Source organism: Stenella coeruleoalba (assembly GCF_951394435.1).
Source record: "Stenella coeruleoalba genome assembly, chromosome: 5".
NCBI classification, from domain to species: domain Eukaryota; kingdom Metazoa; phylum Chordata; class Mammalia; order Artiodactyla; family Delphinidae; genus Stenella; species Stenella coeruleoalba.
In genome coordinates, this window is record NC_137150.1 from 60,576,864 (window position 1) to 60,599,244 (window position 22,381).

The 22,381-nt window shown below is 36.2% G+C and overlaps 1 protein-coding gene across 4 annotated transcripts in view; it reads left to right on the forward strand.

Annotated features, from left to right (window-relative positions):
- The window catches only part of ATP11B (ATPase phospholipid transporting 11B (putative)), a 122,064-nt gene that overhangs the window by 4,517 nt on the left and 95,166 nt on the right, over window positions 1-22,381 (forward strand). For all 4 annotated transcript variants that reach the window (XM_079923278.1, XM_079923276.1, XM_079923277.1 and 1 more), the window contains exon 2: window positions 19,082-19,198. In XM_079923278.1, the coding sequence (XP_079779404.1) occupies window positions 19,082-19,198 (117 nt within the window). The remainder of the gene's footprint in view (window positions 1-19,081; window positions 19,199-22,381) is intronic.

The window sequence follows — 22,381 nt, forward strand, 5'->3', positions numbered from 1 at the left end:
CTTTCTCTCAAGGAATGAATGAGGAGGAGTAGGTCAGGGAAGCACAGGCCTACGGTGGTATTTTTTTGGTGTGAACAAGTAAATTTTAACCTCAAAAATGTTTAAGATCCGAGAGCTTAGAGTATTTGCTTATTTTATCTCTATGTTCAGACTTATATTCTCAGATACCCAATTTTTCATTTGGTTAGAGAGGTCAAGCATTAGTGGAATCCCAATTATCCTAACAGCACTGAAGTAGGGACCTTGTCCAGATACCCCAAAGAACCTTGTGATTGCCACTATCATCATTAAATATCCCTTCTATCCCTGCAGTCTGTTTTCAACATAGCAGCCAGAGTGATCTTATTAAAACACAGGTTAGGTCATGTAATTCCTGTGTTTAAAACCTTCCTGAGGACTTGCCTTCTTGCTCAGAGTAAAAGCCAAAGTCTCTGCTAGATCTGTATCCACCCCGCTCCCCAAACCACTTCTCATCTCTCATCATTCTTTTTTTTTTAATTTTTATATATTTATTTATTTATTTTTGGCTGCGTTGGGTCTTCGTTGCTGCACATGGGCTTCTCATTGCGGCAGCTTCTTGTTACAGAGCACGGGCTCGAGGCATGAGGGCTTCAGTAGTTGTGGCGTGCGGGCTCAGTAGTTGTGGCGCGCACATAGGCTTAGTTGGCTCCTTGGCATGTGGGATGGATCTTCCCCGGACCAGAGATTGAACTTGTGTTCCCTCCGTTGGCAGGCGGATTCTTAACCACTGCACCACCAGGGAAGTCCTCCCATCATTCTGCACTCACTTTTCTTTATCCACACAGATCTTGCTATTCATCAGAAGTGCCGGGCGTACTTCAGTCTTAGGATTTTTGCCTTGGCCGTTACCTCTGCCTGCAATGTTCTTACCCTAGGTATCTGCTGGCTCCTTCACTCCCTTCAAATCTTTATTCAGATGTTACCATATCAGTGAGGCCTTTTCTGGCCATTCAGTATAAAATTGTAAATCCCCACCCCCATACTTCCCTATCCCCTTCACTGCTTTTTTAATTTCTCTTAGCACTTATCACTATTTAACATGCTCTGTACTCTACTTATTTGTCTCATTTATATCATGAAAGCAAGGATTTTTGTCTATTTTGTTTTAGTTCTCCATGTAATAAAAGCTGTTTCTCAACTCTGCATCTACTTATAGGTAACACTATTTCTTTCTCATTTATTTATTCATTCACCCAAAGATTTTCTGAACATATACCTGTGATAGCATATTGCTAGGCTCTGGAACTACCAAAATGCAGCAACCCCAGCCCTAGCCATTCTTCGAGGACTAATGGATATTTGAATTGATGTCAGTTTTTTTCCTATTAAAAAAAATGTTGCGGTGATCATTTTTGTTTATGTGTGTTTTTTTTAAATTGGAATACCTAGAAGTGGAATTGCTGGGTCATGGGGTGTGCACGTTATGACTGTTACTAGATATTGCCAGATTATTTTCTAAAACATGAGAGTTCCCCTTTTCCTACATCTTGGTCAACACTTTGTACGGTCAGACTTGAAAAACTTACCAATCTGATGAGTGTGAGAGGTATATCATTTTGCCCTAATTTGCATTTGCTGATTGCTAGTGAGATTCAGGTGTCCTGTGTTTCACTCATATGAATAGATTACCCACTTTTCTTTTTATTTTATTGGAGTATGATTGCTTTACAACGTTGTGTTAGCCTCCACTGATTACCCACTTTCCTCTTGGGTGGTGTGTCTTTTCCTTATTAGTTTCTTCTGTAGTCTGGATGCCAATTCTTTGTTGTATATGTTGTAAATATCTTCTTTTAGCCTGCCCCTTGTATTTAACTTTGTTGATGGTGTCTTTTTTGATGTTGTAAATTGATTTGTAGGTAAATTTATTAGGTGAATGATTTCTACTTTTTATTACTTGTTTAGGAATTCCTTTTCTACACCAGGGTCATAAAGCTGTTTTTCTAGTGTTTTCTTCAAGTTGTCTAAAAATTTAGTTTTACAACATTTAGGTCTTTAATATACCTGGAATTTATTTTTGTGTATGGAATAAAGTAGGGAATTTGTTTTCTCCCACATAAGAAGTTATTTGTCTCAGTGCCGTTCATTGAATGAGCCATCTTTTCCCCACTAGCCAGTGTTGTTTGCCTTCTCTGTCATATACCATCATTCTCTTTGTTTTGTGTTCTGTTTCTAGGTTCTCTATTGTGTTTCGTTCATGTATTGATCTGTTGGTGCACCAGTAAGGCACTATCTTAGTTATAGTGTTTTATGAGAAGTCTTGATATCTGGCCAGACAGAACCCCCAATTCCTTTTTTTCCCCCAGAATTGCTTGGGATCTTTACTCTTCCATATGCTATTTTTTATAATCAGTTTGTCTAATTCTGTGGAAATCTTTCTAGGATTTTGATTTGCTTTGCATTGAATTCGTTAAGTTTCTATTCATACTTTTTCCCTTTGATCATGTAGAAGCTATGGATTGTATTTTTATCCTTTTTTTTCCCTAGCTGTGCCTATATATTGAGCATCTCTATCCACCTACAAATAATATAGGGATTTAGAAGATGTTGACCTCAGTATTCCCTCTCACCTTCCACATTACTGTTACATAATAGTTTAGCTCTATTTTTTTCTTTTACCAGCTTTCTTGAGATATAACTCACATACCGTACGTACTGCGTAGAGTTGTGCAGCCACCTCCACACTGTGATGTTTGGACATTTTCATTCGCCCTGAAGGAGACTCCCTACCCACTAACTCTCATTCTCCATTCCCCCAAGCCGCTAGCCCCCAGCCGTAATCAATCACTAATCTACTTTCTGTGTCTGTAGACTTGCCTCCTCTAGACATTTCAGGTAAATGGCATCATACACTATGTGGTATTTTGTCACAGTCTTCTTTTCACCTAGTATAATGTTTTCAAGGTTCATTTGTGTTGTTGCATATATCAGTACTTCATTTCTTCTTAATATCAAATATTCCATTGTATAGATGTACCACATTTTGTGTATTCATTCATCAATTAATGGACATTTAGTTTGTTTCCACCTTTTGGCTATCAGAAATAATGATTCTTTGACCATTCATGTGCAGTTTGTGGATGTATATTTTCATTTCTCTTGGGTAAATGCCTAAGGAGTGGAAATTACTGGGTCATATGGTACCTCTCTTTTTTGAGGAATTGCCAAACTGTTTTCCAAAGTAACTGCACCGTTTTACATTTCCACCAGCAATTTATGAGGGTTCCAGTGTCTTCATATCCGTGCCAACACTTGTTTTTGCCTTTCTGATTGCAGTCATGGTTGTGAGTATAAATGGTAACTCATGGTTGTGATTTATATTTCCCTGATGACTTCAAACATCTTTTCATGTCCCTGTTAACCAGTTTTTTTGTTTGTATTTTATGGGTTTGTTTGTTTGTTTTTTGGTGAAATGCTTACTCAGATCTTTTTGCCCGTATTTAAGTTGTCTTTTTTTTTTTTTGAATTGTAAGAGTTCTTTATGTGTTCTGGATACAAGACCCTTACCAGGTATGTGATTTGCAAATATTTTCTTCCATAATGTGTGTTGTAGTTCTACTTCTTTTTAAACTCAAAACCTTCTCGTAACTTTTTTTTTTTTTTTTTTTTTTTTTTTGCGGTACGCGGGCTTCTCACTGTTGTGGCCTCTCCCGTTGTGGAGCACAGGCTCCGGACGCGCAGGCTCAGCGGCCGTGGCTCATGGGCCCAGCCGCTCCGCGGCATGTGGGATCTTCCTGGACCGGGGCACGAACCCGTGTCCCCTGCATCGGCAGGCGGACTCTCAACCACTGCGCCACCAGGGAAGCCCTCTCTTAACTTTTTAACTGTAACTCATTTTGATTGATTACAGTGATTTTTTTTTTAACTCACCATTATTTCTTGAATACCATCTCTTCCCTCTATTTACTTTTATTCTTGCTGAAATATACATCCTTTAGTTATTTTTAAGCAGGACTTCATGTGTGGTAAACTTTCTTAGTTTTTATGTCTTAAAATGTCTATTTCATAATTATTATTGAATACTAATTTAAGTAGATTCAGAATTCTAGATTAACAGTTACTTTCACTCAACATACTGAAGATACTACTTATTCTGTTGCTTTTGGACATTTATTGCTGGTGTAAAATATGCTTTTAATCTAATTGTCATTACTTTGCTGATACTCTCTTAAACGTTGTTTTTAAGATTGTCTCTTTGTCCTCGATATTTTGCAGTTTTTACTCTGCTGTATTCATCATGTTGTTTCATATGATTTTTGTTTTTCCTGCTCTACACTTGTGTGTATTTTAAATCTGAAAGCTGTCATTTCTACAGTTCAGAAAAATTTACAGTCTTTTTTTCCCTTTAAATATTGCTTCTCAGGCTTTAATTTTCTCATTCTCAAACTCTTGCTTGATATTAATCTGTGCTCTGGCTCTTAACTTCTTGTTCATATTTCTCATCTATTTTCTCTGTGCTGCTTTCAGTGTGAATTCCTTAGTTCTAGCTTCTAGTCATCAGTTCTTTCCATATCCAATCTAGAGTTCATCCTTGTCTTCTGAATTTTTAATTTAAATGACTTTTTTTTCCAGAATTTATTATTGGACCTCTTGCGTTTCTGTCTGTTCTTGATGCATATTGGCCGATTTGTCTTGTAATATTTTGTTCTTTTTTTAAAAAAAAATATATTATTCTGTTATCTCTTTGGAGGTTTTAAACATGTTTAAAAGTACACAGCTTTTTTCAACCTCCTTTCAGTTGACCTGACTCTAGGACCCTGGTACAAAAGGGGATTGAACTTCAGGCTGCCTATTTCCAGACCCAGAGTCCCAAAGGCTCAGCCCCTGATTACCGAAATGATTATCTTGCTTTAAGCCTAGCTAAGTCGTCTTAATTAAAGAAAAAAACATTTTTTGTCTGTCTTTGCTTTTGTGAAGTAAAAGGAGGAGTTCAAAGTATGTACTTTTCCAAGGTCAGTAACTAATTAGTGCCAGAGGCAGGACTTAACCCAGAGAGTTTTTCCAGAGAATTTAGCAGTGTGGAAGAGAATTAGCAGTAGCAGCAGTTTTCCCTATATATCTCTTTCCTAATCCTGCCATTTTAAATCTATCCAAGAGTGAGGCAAGAAGAATGAGTTAGGGAAAGAAATTTAGGCAGCAGTGGTACTCTGGAGATGGGGGTGACAGGTTTGTAGAGGAAAAGGAGAGAAGTGATCAAGGGTTCCTGTAGTTAGTCAGCTATGGCCATTTTCAAGTTGACATAATATTTTAGGTACCAGAAGAAGCTAGGCCTTGCTTGTACCTTAATATATATCTCCTCTTGAATATGTTATCTAATATCAAATGCAATACATTTAAATTGATTTTGAACAGCATGGCAAATTTTTTGAAAGATTTTCAGTTTTAAATTTCTTTTTTCATCTTAAACTTTAGGAACCACAAACTATTTTGAAGTTTGAGAAGTTTGTGATGTTGAAATAGAAATTGGAAATGCTGAAAAGTTAAGATAGTTGTCTTTTTTTTTAATTTAATTTTTTTTTTTAATTTTTTAATTTAAAGCAGGGGCTTTCTCTAGTTGCAGCGAGCAGGGGCTACTCTTTGTTGTGGTGCGCGGGCTTCTCATTGTGGTGGCTTCTCTCATTGCGGAGCACAGGCTCTAGGTGTGCAGGCTTCAGTAGTTGTGGCACGCGGACATTAGGGCACACAGGCTTCAGTAGTTGTGGTGTGCGGGCTGAGTAGTTGTGGCTCGCAGGCTCAGTAGTTGTGGTGCACGGGTTTAGCTGCTCTTGGGCCAGGGCTCGAACCCGTGTCCCCTGCATTGGTGGGCAGATTCTCAACCACTGAGCCACCAGGGCAGTTCCTAGTTGTCCATTTTTATTAATAACTTTTATTACATCTGTAATGAAATTATGCCATACTTTATTTTTTATATTTAAAAATCGTTATTTAACTCTATTCAGAAGAATGTACTTGATAATTTTCTATAGAAAAAAAGTGAGTCATCTAATGACTTACTGCTATTTCAGTCAAAATTTTACTCATTTTACTTGATATTTGTTTCACTTTTTGTGCTTATTAAAAGGCTTTTTTTTTTTAATGAAGTTTTATTCAGGCCCTTACTTCTCATTTTGGTATTTCCACAGTACCAAGCATATTACCTAGCATGTAGTCAATGTTCACAGTATTTGTAATGATTTTTAAAATCATACAAATCATAAATTATAGGGTAATTTAACAATAGGGTAATTTAATAAATGAAATAGTAAGTGGCTTGATATTTCATAATGGTCGAATATTTTTACTTAAATTGGTGCAGTGCCTAGCATAGTATCAAGCACATGTTCCTCAGTAAATACTTGTGTTACATATTGGTCTTTTAAGATTTTGCTTTGAAGAGTCTTTTGCAATGAGTGCAATTGATAGATAAAGCTTGAGTAGTATATAAGTCAGTTCAAGTCTTAATCACATTTTACCTAGGAAATTGTTTCTTCACTACTGCATTTCATGAACTACAAAACGAATATAGATATCCTTCCTTACCTCACTTCTCCACTATGCTCTTTAATATATTAGTTCAGAAAACTAACAAAGATGTGAGGATGGGCTTGATTTTTTTTTTTTTTTTTTTTTTTTTTTACTACTGAAAGGCAAGGAAGTAGTTCTTAACCTTGTCTTTTCCTATTGAAAGTTTCTTTTAATTTATTTTATTATTTATTTTTGGCTGTGTTGGGTCTTTGTTGCTGCACACAGGCTTTCTCTAGTTGCGGCGAGCGGGGGACACTCTTCGTTGAGGTGTGCAGGCTTCTCATTGAGGTGGCCTCTCGTTGCAGAGCACAGGCTCTAGGAGCATGGACTTCAGTAGTTGTGGCTCACAGGCTCAGTCTTTGTGGCTCGCGGGCTCTAGAGCTCAGGCTCAGTAGTTGTGGTGCACGGGCTTAGCTGCTCTGCTGCATGTGGTATCTTCCTGGACCAGGGCTGGAACCCCTGTCCCTTGCATTGGCAGGCAGACTCTCAATCACTGCGCCTCCAGGGAAGTCCCTCCTATTGAAATTTAAATACTGTGGAGGAACTGGCCTCTAACTTAGATGTGCAGACCTTCAGACTTTGTGTGTCCAACTCCTATGCAACATTAAAGGGAATTGATGCAGTGCTTACCTGTGAGCGTTGATCAACCTTTTTTCCATCGTATATTTGCAGAATTTTAAAAAAAGAAAGAAACTTAGGAATTTATTATGAGACAGGAAAAGTCAAAATTCTTAAATAATCAGAGATGCTTTTATCAATCTTTATATAGTCTCTTAGACCATGAGTTCCCTAATAAATGATGTTTCCTGTAGATGGAGATAAAGTTTTCAGTGGTCTATGGCAAAATGAAAAAAGCAAGGTCAGTGTAACACACACGTCTCTGTGTGTGTGTGTGTGTGTCTTTGTCTTTGCTTAAACTTATATATGTCCTTGTTTTTGAGGACTGTCATTTTAACTTTTAAAAAATTAACTTTTTATTTTAAAATAGTTTTAGATTTTCAGAAAGTTTACAAAAATAATAGAGAATTCCTATACATTCTTCTCACCCACTTTCTCTTATTGTTAACATATTACTGTGCTACATTTGTTACACTAATAAACCAATATTAATACATTATTATTAAACCCTGTACTTTATTTCATATTTGTATATATTGCAAAATGATCACCACAGTAAGTCTTGTTAATATCCATCACCACCCAGTGTTACAGAATTTGTTTCCCTGTGATGAGAACTTTTTAAGATCTACACTCTTAGCAATTTTCACATATACAATACAGTATTATTAACTATAATTACCAGGCTGTACATTATATCCTATAACTTATTTATTTTATAACTAGAAGTTTGTACCTTTTGACTCCCTTCACCCAGTTCACCCACTCCCCAACCCCACCTCTGGCAACCACCAGTCTGTTCTCCATTATTTCTGTATCTATGAGCTTGGAGTTTTTTTTAGATTCCACATGTAAGTGAGATCATACAGTATTTGTCTTTTCTCTTTCTGACTTATTTCACTTAGCATAACGCCCTCAAAGCCCATCCATGCTGCAGCAGATGGCAAGATTTCATTCTTTTTGATGGATGAATAATATTTTATAATTTTATATATATATATATATATACACACACACACCACATTTTCTTTATCCACTCATTTGTTGATAGACATTCAGTTTTTTCCCGTACCTTGGCTATTGTAAATAATGCCACAGTGAACATGGAGTGCATATATCTTTCAGATTAGTGTTTTTCATTTTCTTCAGATAAATACCCAGAAGTGGAATTGCTGGATCATATGGTAGTTCTATTTTTAATTTTTTGAGGAACCTCTGTACTGTTTTCCATAGTGGTTGTACCAGTTTACATCCTCACCAACACTTGTTATTTCTTGTCTTTTTGATAATAGCCATTCTAACGGGTGTGAGGTAATATCTCATTGTGGTTTTCACTAGTATTCTTTTTCTGGTTCAAAATCTCATCTGGGATGGGGCTTCCCTGGTGGCGCAGTGGTTGAGAGTCCGCCTGCCGAGGCAGGGGACACGGGTTCGTGCCCCGGTCCGGGAAGATCCCACATGCCACGGAGCGGCTGGGCTCGTGAGCCATGGCCGCTGAGCTTGCGCGTCCGGAGCCTGTGCTCCACAACGGGAGAGGCCACAACAGTGAGAGGCCCGCATATTGCAAAAAAAAAAATCTCATCTGGGATAACACGTTACATTTAGTCTTCATGTGTTCTTAGGCTCCACTGGGCTGTGATAGTTTCTCAGACTTATGAGAAGAACTAAGTCTTAGGTTGTTTTCCTTACTTTCTTTTTTATTAATATTCTTGCTTAGAAGAATTAGAAGTTGGCAAATTTATGTTAGTTTTCCAGTTAAAATTTTTTTTACTGTTCTGTGAAATCCAAAACTCTGTGAACCGTTGCCTTTGGTTATCAGAAATCAGTGTGATGACCATTAATAATTAGTGTCTCCAAGTTTCCTAATTATGTTTTTTTGTTATAAAAGAAATATCTATTAGTAATTTTTTAAAAAAGTGAATGTGAAGTTTAGAGTTAATTGAATCTTATAGGGAAGAATTGGTGATCTGATTTGTGGCGGCAGTCAGTTTCCATTAGATGTGAGTGTAGACAAAAAGCCATAGGAAGATAGGAAGTCTGTAAACACTGAGTAACTGAACTTAGTTACTCAGTTGATGACTGTATCAACTCATCATAAAGGTATTTCTTAAAATTACCAAAATAGAAAATTTAATAGTATATGATTTCAGCTTTCTTCATTTTTCATGTTCAAATTTTTAAATTCCATTTCAAATTAGAGATCCTGTCCATTTCCACAGTTAATGCTTTATACCTTGGCTCTTGATTGTTTTCTCTTCTTTTTCCTTGATCCTTCAGTGATTTTTCCTTCCCATAACTTTTTCTTCCTCTTTACCAGATTCTTCATTTCAAACATAAAAATAAGCTTATGATTTGCTTTTACTAAAAATGTTTCGCTTGATCCAGCTTTTCAGTTGTTAACCGCTATCCCCACTTCCCCACCCTCCTCTCCATCCCCAGTCATTAATCCACTGTAGCCCTTTTAACTGTACTCAAACTGCGTTGGCAGAAGCCACTGATGATTTACGAATTGTTAAATTCAGTTGTCTTTTTTTCAGTTCTTATCTTCCTTTGCAGCATATGAAATAATTCCTTTTTGCAACTTCTTCCCAGGTTTCTGCCATACTACTCTTCTTGTTTTTCTTCTGCTCTGATGATCTTTTTTCCTTTTTGCTTATTCCTTTTCTGCCACATGTATCTTAAATGATAGCCCTCAGAATTCCATCTCCTACCCTTATTCTCTTCCTCTGTATTCTCTTAACAGGCAGTCTCATACATATCTTTGACGTTAACCACCATCATTATGCTTGCTGGCTTCCAATCTCAAGTCCAACCCTCTCCTAAACTCTACATAAAGTTGGTTAGTAGATATCCATGCTGGGTGTACCATATTCAAACCAGAAAATAATTCTAGTTTGATCTTAAATATGTGAGAGGAAATAGGAAATTAGGTGATATCTAAGAAATAAATTGTAGGGCCTAAAATACTAAGGTTTCATCAGCTCCAAGTGGGCAAGGACTAAGTCACGTATTCCTTTTTATCATCAGTGGTCCTTAGTGCATTGAAAAGCACCTAGTTAAGTACTCAGTAAATACTCTTTGATTGGTTGTTAAAGTAAATTTTTTTCATTACGTGCCGGAAAATACCAAAAGGCAAGAATTTGCAGATCAGCAGTAGAATTTTAATAGTCATTATACAGGGTAAATGAATTGTTTGCCAAAAGAACTGAAAATATGCGAACATATTCTTTTGTGTTTTTTTAAAAATACATTTTCAGAATTATGTCAGTTTGACCCAGTGTTGCTGAATAATCATTTCCATGCTTAAAATTTATCAAATTTTCATAGCAATAGTTTAGGATTTGCTAAGTTCTTTTTTTTTTTAATCTTATATAGACATGTTTTACTTTCTTCTGAAGCATGTTTCTCAGGTTCCCAGCATATAAAATTAGTAAAACAATCGTGTATCTTCCTTCCACCTTACTTTTTTCTACCTTTTGTTTTAGTTCTTTTCTTAACTAAATAGGATTCACTCATTGTCTCTATTCTCTGACTTCAATATATTTTTATGTTGTTATTGTTTAGAATTTTTCTCCGTAACACCTAAGCCTGTTTAAATATGTACTTGGAAATATTTGTTGTAGTTTCCTAGTTTGAATACTGATATTCTGCTCATGGTATAAGCAGCAGCTTCTAACTTGAGGGGATTCTATTATAAACCCAAGATAGTACTTGTAATATTGGTTAGATTTTGGCCATAAAAGTACATAGTTTTCAATCCTGTTGGGCCCAGTGCCCCCTATTTCTAACAGATATTTCATAAATGTTCTTTCCATTTTTATCTTGAAATAAAATTTAAATATATAACCTGCTACATATATAACTTGATTTTTTTAAAAAAATCAACATTATAACCCTAGTTATGGAGGAAACTAGTATGAAGGAAAAATAAATACATTTATATTAAATAATATCTGTTTCAGTATGTAAGTACTCAATCGTAACTACACTAAAGGTAGTGAATAATAAAATGCTGTAATCAGTGTGACTTCATGGCTACTAGTGCAGACTGCTGAAAGTGTAGTGTATTGGTGACTCATATACAAGTGACATTTCCATTGGTGATGCAGTTTTCTGAAACAGTGAACACTCTGGGAAGTTCTGACAAAATGTTATCTTCCTTCATTTTACATGGTAGTTGCATTGCTGAAAAATTCACAAATCCATGCAAAGCATTTTGTGTTTGTTTTTAAAGAGGAGGTTCATATTTTTCTAAAGAGATTTTTACGAATGTGAATATCAGGCAGGGCATTTGAAAGTTGTCTGGTTCACAGGACATTTCCTTGTTGTCAGGACTCTGATGTTCATTGAAGAATGTCTAATATCTCTGCCCCACCCATTCACCCACCTACTAAATGCCACTAGACATCCCCACCCCTCAAATCATTGTGAAAATCAGTCCCAACCTCATTTCTGAAAATGGTTTCTAGAAGTCTTCCTTCCTTTCCTTAGGCTCATTCCCCAAAAGGAGTTTTAACTTTGAGGCGTGTAATCTCTTAGCTCTAATTGAGAACCATTACATATAATTTCTCTCAATGAGAATAGGGAAACACAATTAAGCAACTGATCAGAAAACATAGGTGAGTAGAAAAGCCTGTAAAGCAAACTATATGGTCATTCAGAAATAGTATTTCAGTGATAGTGTTATTTTGGTTGATTTGCTAAATATTAATGCTTGGTATTCAATTGTAGCTATCTGGTAACAGGAACAGCATACAATTTCATTCAACATAAGAGCAAGAGTGTTACCAATTTTGAGAAACATTTAAAATGTTTATAATTATGGCAGGATGAAAGGTAGGATGTCTAGGTTGTGGAAAGTGAGACTGGTAGTAGGTACAAGATTGTTGGGTTTTGTTATTGCCGCTGCTGCTATTTATTTGGTTCCAGTTTGTTGGTTCAGGCATTCCTGAAAACAAGTTTCCTATATATAAAATTAACAGGACAATTGTGTATCTTCCTTCCACCCTACTTCTTTCTAACTTTTGTGTCAATTTTTGTCTCTATTCTTTGTCTTCAATATACTTTTCGCCAATTTATTAGTTTTTAAATTTTTATTTATTTTTAATTGAAGTATAGTTGATTTCAATATACTTTTTAATGTTATTGTTTAGAATTTTGTGGGTGTGTCTTTGTGATTGATATATATTTTAAAATATTACACTTTGAAGATATTTTGTAAGGGATGTGTTTTCTGTGTAAAGGATATTTGTCTCTGGCCTCAGAACTGTAACCCCATTGCTTCTGATATACTGAGGAGGACACAGGAAGCCATCTTCGTTGCCGTTGTTGTTTATGATTGTGAGTGGAGAGGGAGAAGGCTTAAAAATGTTTGGGAAACCTTACTAGAAATTCCATTTTACTCTTCTGTCTCCAATCTGGATACCACAGGTAGAAGAGTTACTAGTTTCATTCCTTATCCAGCCGGTGTTCAACTGGCTAGGTAAACCAAAAAAATTAATTTAGGGTTCTTGGTTACAGAAACCTTAAATTCTCCCTTAGTGAAATCTGTGATTTTAAATTTGATCTAAACTAAGACTACCTCACACATTTATTTTTATCATAAATGTCTCTGTGATTTCAAATCACCAGTCTAGCAAATAAGAGACATTTACTGTCACAGTTGAATTATGGCCAGATAGGATTCTCGTAATCCAGAAAATCCATGGTAAAGTCCCAAATGGGTGAAATTGACATATTTTTAATTCTAGTAAGATATACTTAACATAAAATTTGCCATTTTAACCATTTCTAAATATACAGTTCAGTGGCATTAAGTACAGTCACACTGTTATGCAGCCATCAATCACCACCATGTGTCTCCTGAACTGTTTGATCTTTCCAGACTGAAACTTTATACCCATTAAACACTAATGCCCTGTTCCTCTCCCCTCCCCAGCCCCCCTTGAATAAATGCCTGGCAAAGTACGAATTTGTCAACTCTTACTCCTTATATAAGAGGAATAAATTTAAAATTTCGTCCTTTTGTCACAGGCTTAATTTCACTTAGCATAATGTCTTTAGTGTTCATCCATGTTATAGCATGTGTCAAAATCTCCTTCCTTTTTAAGGCTGAATAATATCCCATTGTACATACCGCATTTTGTTTATCCATTCATCTGTCAATGGACACTTGGGTTGCTTCCACCTTTTGGCTATTGTGAATAATGCTGCCATGCACATGGGTTTACAAATATCTGTTCAAGTCTCTGCTTTCATTTCTTTTGAGTTTATACACAGAAGTGGAATTGTTGGATCATACAGTTATTCTGTGTTTACTTTTTTGAGGGGTCACCATATTATTTCCACAGGGGCTGCTAGAGGTGTATGTTGGAGTGGGAAATCAAGTTTGGGAGGTAATATAAGAGATGAGCTTCCTATAAGAGATGAACTTCCTGTAGTAAAGTATTTGCAGATGATTTAAGATGTTTGGAGTCAAAGATCACTCTAAATTTTGAACCCTGTAACTAGAAAGCCAGTTCCTACCCACCTCTGCAGTAAGCCAGAGTTCTTGGAAGCCCAGACTGGTCTGATAGATGGCAAACTACCTTAAATCCTAAAATGAAAATTATGTAACATGATACAAAAAGTTAAAATTAAATTGTGTTTAGATCATGGACATTTTAAGTTATTCCCTCTCACCTTGCTTTGGTCTCTTAACAGTGTAAAATTATCTTGTTCTTATAATACCTTCGTATAGATGTATTTTATTCAAAGTCTATATCCAGGAAACAGTAATTCACAATTAAGTTTGTAGATTTGGTAAAATACGTGAAATCATTCTTCCCCAGAAGTACTGTGTACATTGGAACACGTAGCCAACAAAAATCACTTTGTGTCATAGAAAGTGTGTGACCGAAATAAAGCTTCTGTTCATTTATTTTAATAACAGTGCCATTGCAGTTTTGAATGCTTCTTTTTATGTTGTTTTTCATGGTTTTTGGTTTGTTTTGTAGCTTCTTTCTTTCTATTATGGAGGAAGTAGATCACACATAGGAATGATTAAATGTACAAATTTAATCACTGAACTCTAAAAATGTTTTCTTAGTTATGTTAAAGAAGTGTGGCAATATTTAATTATAGGACTGTAGTTTTAGTTTCTTCTTAGCTCTTATTTGTAATGCTCGTATTTTTCATAAAATCTTTGGGATTTTAAGAATAGTACAGAGGCTGGTATATTTGGTATGAAAATACAAAATGTTATGAGTCATTTCTAAGTACTGCTTTGTGCCAGAGACCAACATCTAAAAATTATAAGCTGTTTTCTGGTTTGGCTTCCCTAGGTTTCATCAGTTTACTGTTACAAAAGGAATCTTTTTCAAATCAGTCCCATGTTTTCAGTTCTTTCCTTGAATGCCATCATGGGAATTTTTTTCCACCTTAAATGCTCATCCACTTTTTTTTTTAAATTTCTTTTATTTATTTATTTTTGGCTGCATTGGGTCTTTGTTGCTGCGCTTGGGCTTTCTCTAGTTGCAGTGAGTGGGGGGCCAATTCCCCACCATGGCGCGCAGTCCTCTCATTGCGGTGACTTCTCTTGCTGCAGGGCATGGGCTCCAGGCACGCGAGCTTCAGTAGTTGTGGCTCCTGGGCTCCAGAGCACACGCCCAGCAGCTGTCCTGCATGGGCCTAGTTGCTCCGCGGCATGTGAGATCCTCCCAGACCAGGGCGAACCCGTGTCCCCCGCATTGGCCAGCAGATTCCCAACCACTGCGCCACCAGGGAAGCCCAGATCCACTTTTTTTAAAAGTACCTGTGGTTTTTACATATGCTCATAAATCCAGACAGAAAAGAGGTTTTTAATTTCATACTTTTTTAGAGTTAATGAGAGTTGTTATTTTTAAATAGTTTAAATTTATGTGCTTCCAAAAGCCTATACAGTTGACCCTTGAACAACATGGGTTTGAACTGTGCAGGTCCCCCTATATGTGGATTTCTCAATAGTAAATACAACAGTACTATAGGGCTGAATCTGAGGATGCAGAGGGCCAACTCTGAAGTTATACTCAGATTTTTGACTGTGTGGAGGGTCGACTCCTCTAACCCTGGAGTTGTTCAAGGGTCAGCTGTACTTTTTAGCAGGCATTAAAATAAAATCAGGATGGGGACTTCCCTGGTGGTTCAGTGGCTAAGACTCTGTGCTCCCAATGCAGGGGGTCCAGGTTTAATCTCAGTCAGAGAACTAGATCCCACATGCCGCAGCTAAGAGTTCGCATGCCGCAACTAAAGATCCTTGTGTGCTGTAGCTAAGACCTGGTACAGCCAAATAAATAAATGTTAAAAAATAAAAATAAAACCAGGGTGGCTAGAATAGCATTAATGTATCTCAGTTCCTTTATCCAGGACAAGATGAAACCAGAGAAGAAAGGAGCAAGCCATCCAGGGGTTCAGGGTGTGAATGGGTAGTCTGGGCTGAAAGTGTAATACATACCAGAGGTTTCTGAACCCTGATGTGTAGCCGTAGCCTAGTGATTAGGGAGTTCGGATTGTACAGTAGCATAGAATTGCTGATAATGCTTGTTAGAAATAGCATGAAACTATACTTGAACTTCACATTTATGGTATAATTATACAATTAATTTTGATAAACTCTGTTTGTTTTGATTCCTGTTAAACAAAGTAGAGGTGTTATTGAAGCAACAATTCTCTGTGTCATTTTTTTAAGTTCCTTTTTTTTTTTTTCCCAATTTAATTTTATTTTATTTTTTGGCCACACCACACGGCTTGTGGGATCTTAGTTCCCTAGCCAGGGATTGAACCCAGGCCCTTGGCAGTGAAAGCGCAGAGTCCTAACCACTGGACTGCCAGGGAATTCCCCTCTGTGTCATTTTTAAAATATGGAATATTGAGGTGGGGAACTGATTATAAAAGCAAGACCTTAGATAAGTGGTTCTAACTTTCTTTATGTCATCAGAATCTGAGGAAAACTATTCTGTCATCAGCAAAATGCATGTATGGGAGTTCCCTGGTGATCTAGTGGTTAGGATTTGGCCCTTTCACTGCTGTGACCCAGGTCCGGTCCCTGGTCAGGGAACTGAGATCCCACAAGCCGTGTGGCATGGCCAAAATTTTAAAAAAAAATTTTTAATGCACAGATATGCAAATTTGCATACAATTTCAGAGATTCACAGACCTGCCCTAAGTCACTTTTCTCATTTTTGGACAGTTTTGTTCTTTTTAGTTCATGACTACTTGAATTTGTGGCAAAGAAGTTGATGCTAATGAATTGAAGTTATAGCTTTAATTTCCATGAGAGACGCTTAGCTGTACTTATACCGCAGTCACAAATATAAAATTTAACTATTTTGTGTGTGTAAAAAAATACCCACAGCCACATGTATATACATGCCATTGATTATAACATGATTGGATAAGGTTATTTTAATTAATCACTGGAAAAACAACTCAAAATACTTAAGTGGATGTTATAGCATCTTTGGGAATAAGGAAAAACATACTATCATTATTCTCCTTTTGGTATTGTCATCTTATTTTAAATTATGATTTCTTGGAATATGGCGATGCTGAATTTAAAATTCAATTTAATTTAAAACTGATTTTATTCTTGGAACATCTCAAAATATCTCCTTGAAATAATTGTAGAAATCTCAGGAGTTCCAAAACTTTAGTATGTGGTCACTGGTTCATCCAGGAGAGAGGGATGGAGAATGATGAGCATTTGCTTCCTGTAAAGTGCACGCATTTATATATATAGTATATTAATTCTAGTAATGAATGAGAGGTTATAATGTAAACATCCGTATATTTTGGGGGAGGGCATTTGTTTTGTTTCTTTTTTTTTTTTTAGAGATTTATTATTTTATTTATTTTTGGCTGCGTTGGATCTTTCATTGTGGTGCACGGGCTCTTCGTTGCAGCGCGGGCTTCTCTTTAGTTGTGCCATGCAGGGTTTTTTCTTCTCTGGTTGTGGCGCACAGGCTCCAAGGTATGTGGGCTCTGTAGTTGTGGCATGCGGGTTCCAGCGCGCGTGGGCTCTGTAGTTTGCGGCACACAGGCTCTCTAGTTGAGGCACGCAAGCTCAGTAGTTGTGGCACATGGGCTTAGCTGCCCTGCGACATGAGGGATGTTAGTTCCCTGACCAGGGAGTGAACCCATGTCCCCTGGATTGTAAGGTGGATTCTTTACCTCTGGACTACCAGGGAAGTCCCTGTTTTTTGTTTCTTAACTTTAGATGTACATAGTAATAATCTTGGTGGGATTTAGCAAAAAATAAAATAAAATTTTATATCAGTGGTTCTCAGTCTCAGATGTCTTGACATCTTCTTAAAGATTTGTATACTCTTTCAAACCCTCAAGTTTACTTTATTTTTCTTTGTCTCAGAAGTTTACATGCATGGGGTATGACTTAGTGTTATGTTAACATGGTTACAGAGTGGATACAGAATAAATATGCTTCATGGAGTCTAATGCTTCTGTTACCTGTGTGTCCCTTTTGTTATTTTATGAACGTTACAGGCAAACTTCTGTGGACCATCTTTGAAAAACACATCCATAGACTACAGCAGTAGCATTCAAACTGTTTGTTCATTGATTTATTTATTGAGTTGGAGCATGTTATGATATGCTTGAGTATGTAACAAATCACATAATCCTTCATGGCTTAATATAGTGCTTAAACTCAGTAAATAGTTATTGATTGAATAAATGGTATATATCTTTTAAATGATTATGATATTCCAGATAGAGCAGTGAGTTCTGACTCTGATTTTGGAACCTGCCCTCTTTCTCCCATGAGTTGTGACAGGGCACAGTTGTGAAATGTTTAAGAGAAAATTTATGAGGAAAATAAACATGTGTGCCACATTTTATCCTTAAACTGATTTTGAAATCGGATACATAATAGCACATCAACAAAATGTGGTCATCACTTTAAGTAGCATAAACAAATAAAATAAAACTTCATTTTTTAATGGAGTATACAAATATATTTAATTTGCACAGTTCTGTACTAGCTGTTTCTAAGATCACAAAATAAATTGTTTAAAACCATGAATAACAGCAGTTGAAACTCATATATAGCACTTCTAATATTCTGATGTGCTAAACAAAACATCCCTCTAGGTAATATGGGAATTTCCACTATTTGTGTCTGTGCTTAGTGGAAATTTTACAGGGGTGCCGGTATCTATCAAAGGAGTCTTAAAGATTCACTTGCCCCTCTGGAAAAGAGTACAATGCTGTAGGAATAAAGTATCAGTATTCTTGTCACCAGGGCAAACTTTTCCACTAGAGATCATTCCTAAATGTACCTTAATTGAGGGTCTTCTAAATTTGAGGCCAGAATTATAGCATATATCCATATTTCAGGGAGTAGATTGATAATGTAACTAGCGCAAAGAAATGCTTGTATGGAATGGGCTATCCAATACATTTTATCTGGGCTATCCAATACATTTTATGTCCTCTGGGAACAAAGCCCTTTGAAACCGAGTTGATCTGGGTGTAAAATAAAATGTAAGCCTTTGTCCTTAGATATGGTAGGTGCTGACTAGGCCTTAGCTACACAGGACTTCCATATCACTGGCTAGGAATCTATCCTAAGAGAAAAGCAAGGAACCCCAGGAATGAAAGGGAAGGAAAGAAGCCTTGTCTTCAAGTGCTTCTGTAGGTCTTCTTGTGGTAGCATTTCTGACAGAGTATGGACTATTTTTCATTACCAGAGGTTATTAACTAGTTAGTTTATATCTGAAGAAAATGTACCTGTTTACTTTGAAAGAAAAAAATATATGGCTTAACTCTTCTGATAATTAAATAGATTGAGCCTATATGCAGGTCAAGGCCAGTAATAATATGTGTAATATGATCAGTTAAATAGAACCAGCAGTAAAGAATCATAACAACTAACCTTGTTGTCCATTATTTTTCTTTTGCTTGGCCTTAGGGTTTTGACCCACCACATCAAAGTGACACAAGAACTATTTACATAGCCAACAGGTTTCCTCAGTATGGCCTTTACACACCTCAGAAATTTATAGATAACCGAATCATTTCATCTAAGGTAAGAATTAACACTTTTATTACTAAAACTGTGGGTTATGTACTATTTTGTTTTCAAAGGTGATTTGTTTGTATTTATATCCTTAAAAATTCAAGGAAATGGTGGTTGGTAGATTTATCTTAACAAAAATTGTGAACTGTAAAATAAAAAGTTTCTGGTTGCTAATATCAGGTGGCCAGTACGCCCAAAATTACCCTTAGTTGCAATTAAACTAAGGAACTAATATTTAGACCATGTGCCAGACACTGTATTAGGTACTTCTCATATTATTTAATTCTTAAAACAACTTTAAGATAGCTTTAACAAAGTGTTGTTATACTCATTTTATATCAGTTTTTTCAACTGAAGTGCAGGGAAGTAATTTACCCAGGGATGAGATCGGAGTTTGAACTCAGTTCTGTGTGACTTTAAAGCCTCACTTCCTCCAGTTTTATCATTCTTCTATAAACATTTTATAGTACCAAGGAACCACTTCACTTTTACATATTTTTCCTTGGTTCAGTTTTTCCTATGGCATTTTTAAGATGTCTTAGCATTATTCTATAATCTTCAATTTCAAAATAGACTATCTGATAGACTCTTCTCTCATGATGGAAATGTTTTCCATGCTGTCTAATATGATAGCCATTAGCCACATAGGGCTGTTTAGGCCTTGAAATGTGGTAATGTAACTGAGGAACTTAACTTTTAATTTAATTTTAATTTTTTTTTAATTGTCAGTAGCCACATGTGACTAGTGGCTACCTTATTGGACAGTGCAGTTATAGAGGATGTGAGTCAGAAACTGAGGGTAAGGTTCTCTCTGAGCATAGCTATTGCTTAATAGACCACCTTAAGAAGCATCTTTGTATTGCTCCTTCCCTCTCTTCCAGGGCGACTAATATTTTCTCTCTAATCCTGATCTCATTTTTCTTGAAGATGTTGTTTTAGGCCAATGGTTCCTTTTCCCTGTTCCTTTTTTCCAGGCTTTACATTATTTACATATGCAACACACGCATTACTGACATCTCATTTTGGACAGTGGTTCTAAAGCAGAGGGCAGGAAGGGGAAATATCAGAATCTAGGGTAATAGAGGAGCTTTAGATTAATGATACAGTTCTTAGTAAGTGATGCAAGAAATAAAAGTCCTTCTTGAAAAAAGTTTTTAAAACACTGGGTATAATTTATATACAATAAAATTCACTAATTTTAAGTGTATAATTTGATAAGTTTTGACAAATGTGTAACATGTGACCGCTGTCATCAAGATACAGAATATATTTGTCACTCCAGAAAGTTAGTAACCAGTCCCCCTCCTCCTCACCTTTAGCACTAGCAGCTGATCTGCTTTAACTATAGTTTTGTCTTTTCCAGAATGTCATATGAATACAATCATACAGTAGGAGTCTTTTGTGTCTGACTTCTTTTCACTTAACACAGTACTCTTGAGATTCATCCTTGTTGTTGCAAGTATCAGTTTCATTAGTTCATTTCCTTTTTAGTGCATAGTTTAGCTGTCAGCCTAGGTTTGGATAGTTTATGTCCTAAATTTGGGTAATTTTCCTTGCATGGTTTCGCGATCAGTATTGTCCCATCAATTTCCAGCCACTTTTCTAGCCCTGAACTCTAAATCTCTGTGATATTTTGTTGATAAGGGAGTAGTTTTCCCCCACTGTTTGGCTGCTCTAGCTGTGAGAGTTGGATATTATCTCCAGACTAAGAAGCCATAGTTTATCATTCATATTCCTTCCATTTGTAATTTTTTTGAAATTAAACTCTCTTCCAGTTTCTGTCTATATTTTGGACATGTTCCAGAATTTTAAATAGTTTGTTTTAATCTAGTTTTCATAATTCTTATCTGCTAGGAGTTCACAGTCTGCCAATACTGGAAGCTGAGTGTCCTGGAGAACTTCTGAGATTAACTATCTTTATGACTTTTCATATGCAGCAGTATGAAGTTTAATGTTTTTGACCACAGTTTCAAAAATGTAGATATTTAAATAAACATTGCCCTTTTTTCACACATTTGGAGACTTTCTCATTATTCCCTTATTACTTCCTTATTATTCCATTACCACTTTTTTAAACTTCCAAACCAGATTACCTGCTATTCCATGAATTCATGTTGAACTTCCCTACCACCGTGCCTTTGCTATGATTTTGTATTGATAACTGCAGTTTTTTAAAAGTAGGTTATATGTTTTTGCAGAGAATGTATATTTCATGTTTTTGACCACAATTTCAAGAATGTAGATATTTATATAGACAGTGTCTTTTTTTTTCCTGACCACAAATGAGGCTGGCTTCTCACTGTTCCCTTTTTACTACCTTTCTACTCCCCTATTATTTCCCTAAACTCCTTTCAGACTGTATATCTTCTATACCACAAAGCCACGATCAACTTCCCTCCTCGCTGCCTTTGTTCATTCTGTCTTTCCTTCCTGAAATGTTCTCCCTCTGTTTGCCCCCTATTTTCAGCCTGCTGAGTGTTCCTCTCTTAAAGCCTGTGTCAAATGTGACCTCCTTCATTAAATTTTTCTTTCTAATTGACTTCTTGAATTGCCTTCTCATTGAATTCTTTGTCTATTCCTTCTTTTACTTTATCTTTGAATATAGCTATTGATATATTGTTCTTAATCTACTCTATTTAAATTAAACTTCTTCTCTTTGTTCCTCTTATAGTGTGTCTTACACATTGTAGATGCATGATATGTCTTTAATTTAATTTGCTATAGTAACTTCCTTATCTTAAATTTAAATTTCCTTGCAATATACCCTGAGAAAACCATAATTCAAAAAGAGTCTTGTACCACAGTGTTCATTGCAGCTCTGTTTACACTAGCCAGGACATGGAAGCAACCTAAGTGTCCACTGACAGATGAATGGGTAAAGAAGATGTGGCACATATATACAGTGGAATATTACTCAGCCATAAAAAGAAACGAAATTGAGTTATTTGTAGTGAGGTGGATGGACCTAGAGTCTGTCATACAGAGTAAAGTAAGTCAGAGAAAAACAAATACCGTATGCTAACACATATATACGGAATCTAAAAATAAAAATGTGGTTCTGAAGAACCTAGGGACAGGACAGGAATAAAGACGCAGATGTAGAGAATGGACTTGTGGACACGGGGAGGGGGAAGGGTAAGCTGGGACGAAGTGAGAGAGTGGCATGGACATATATACTCTACCAAATGTAAA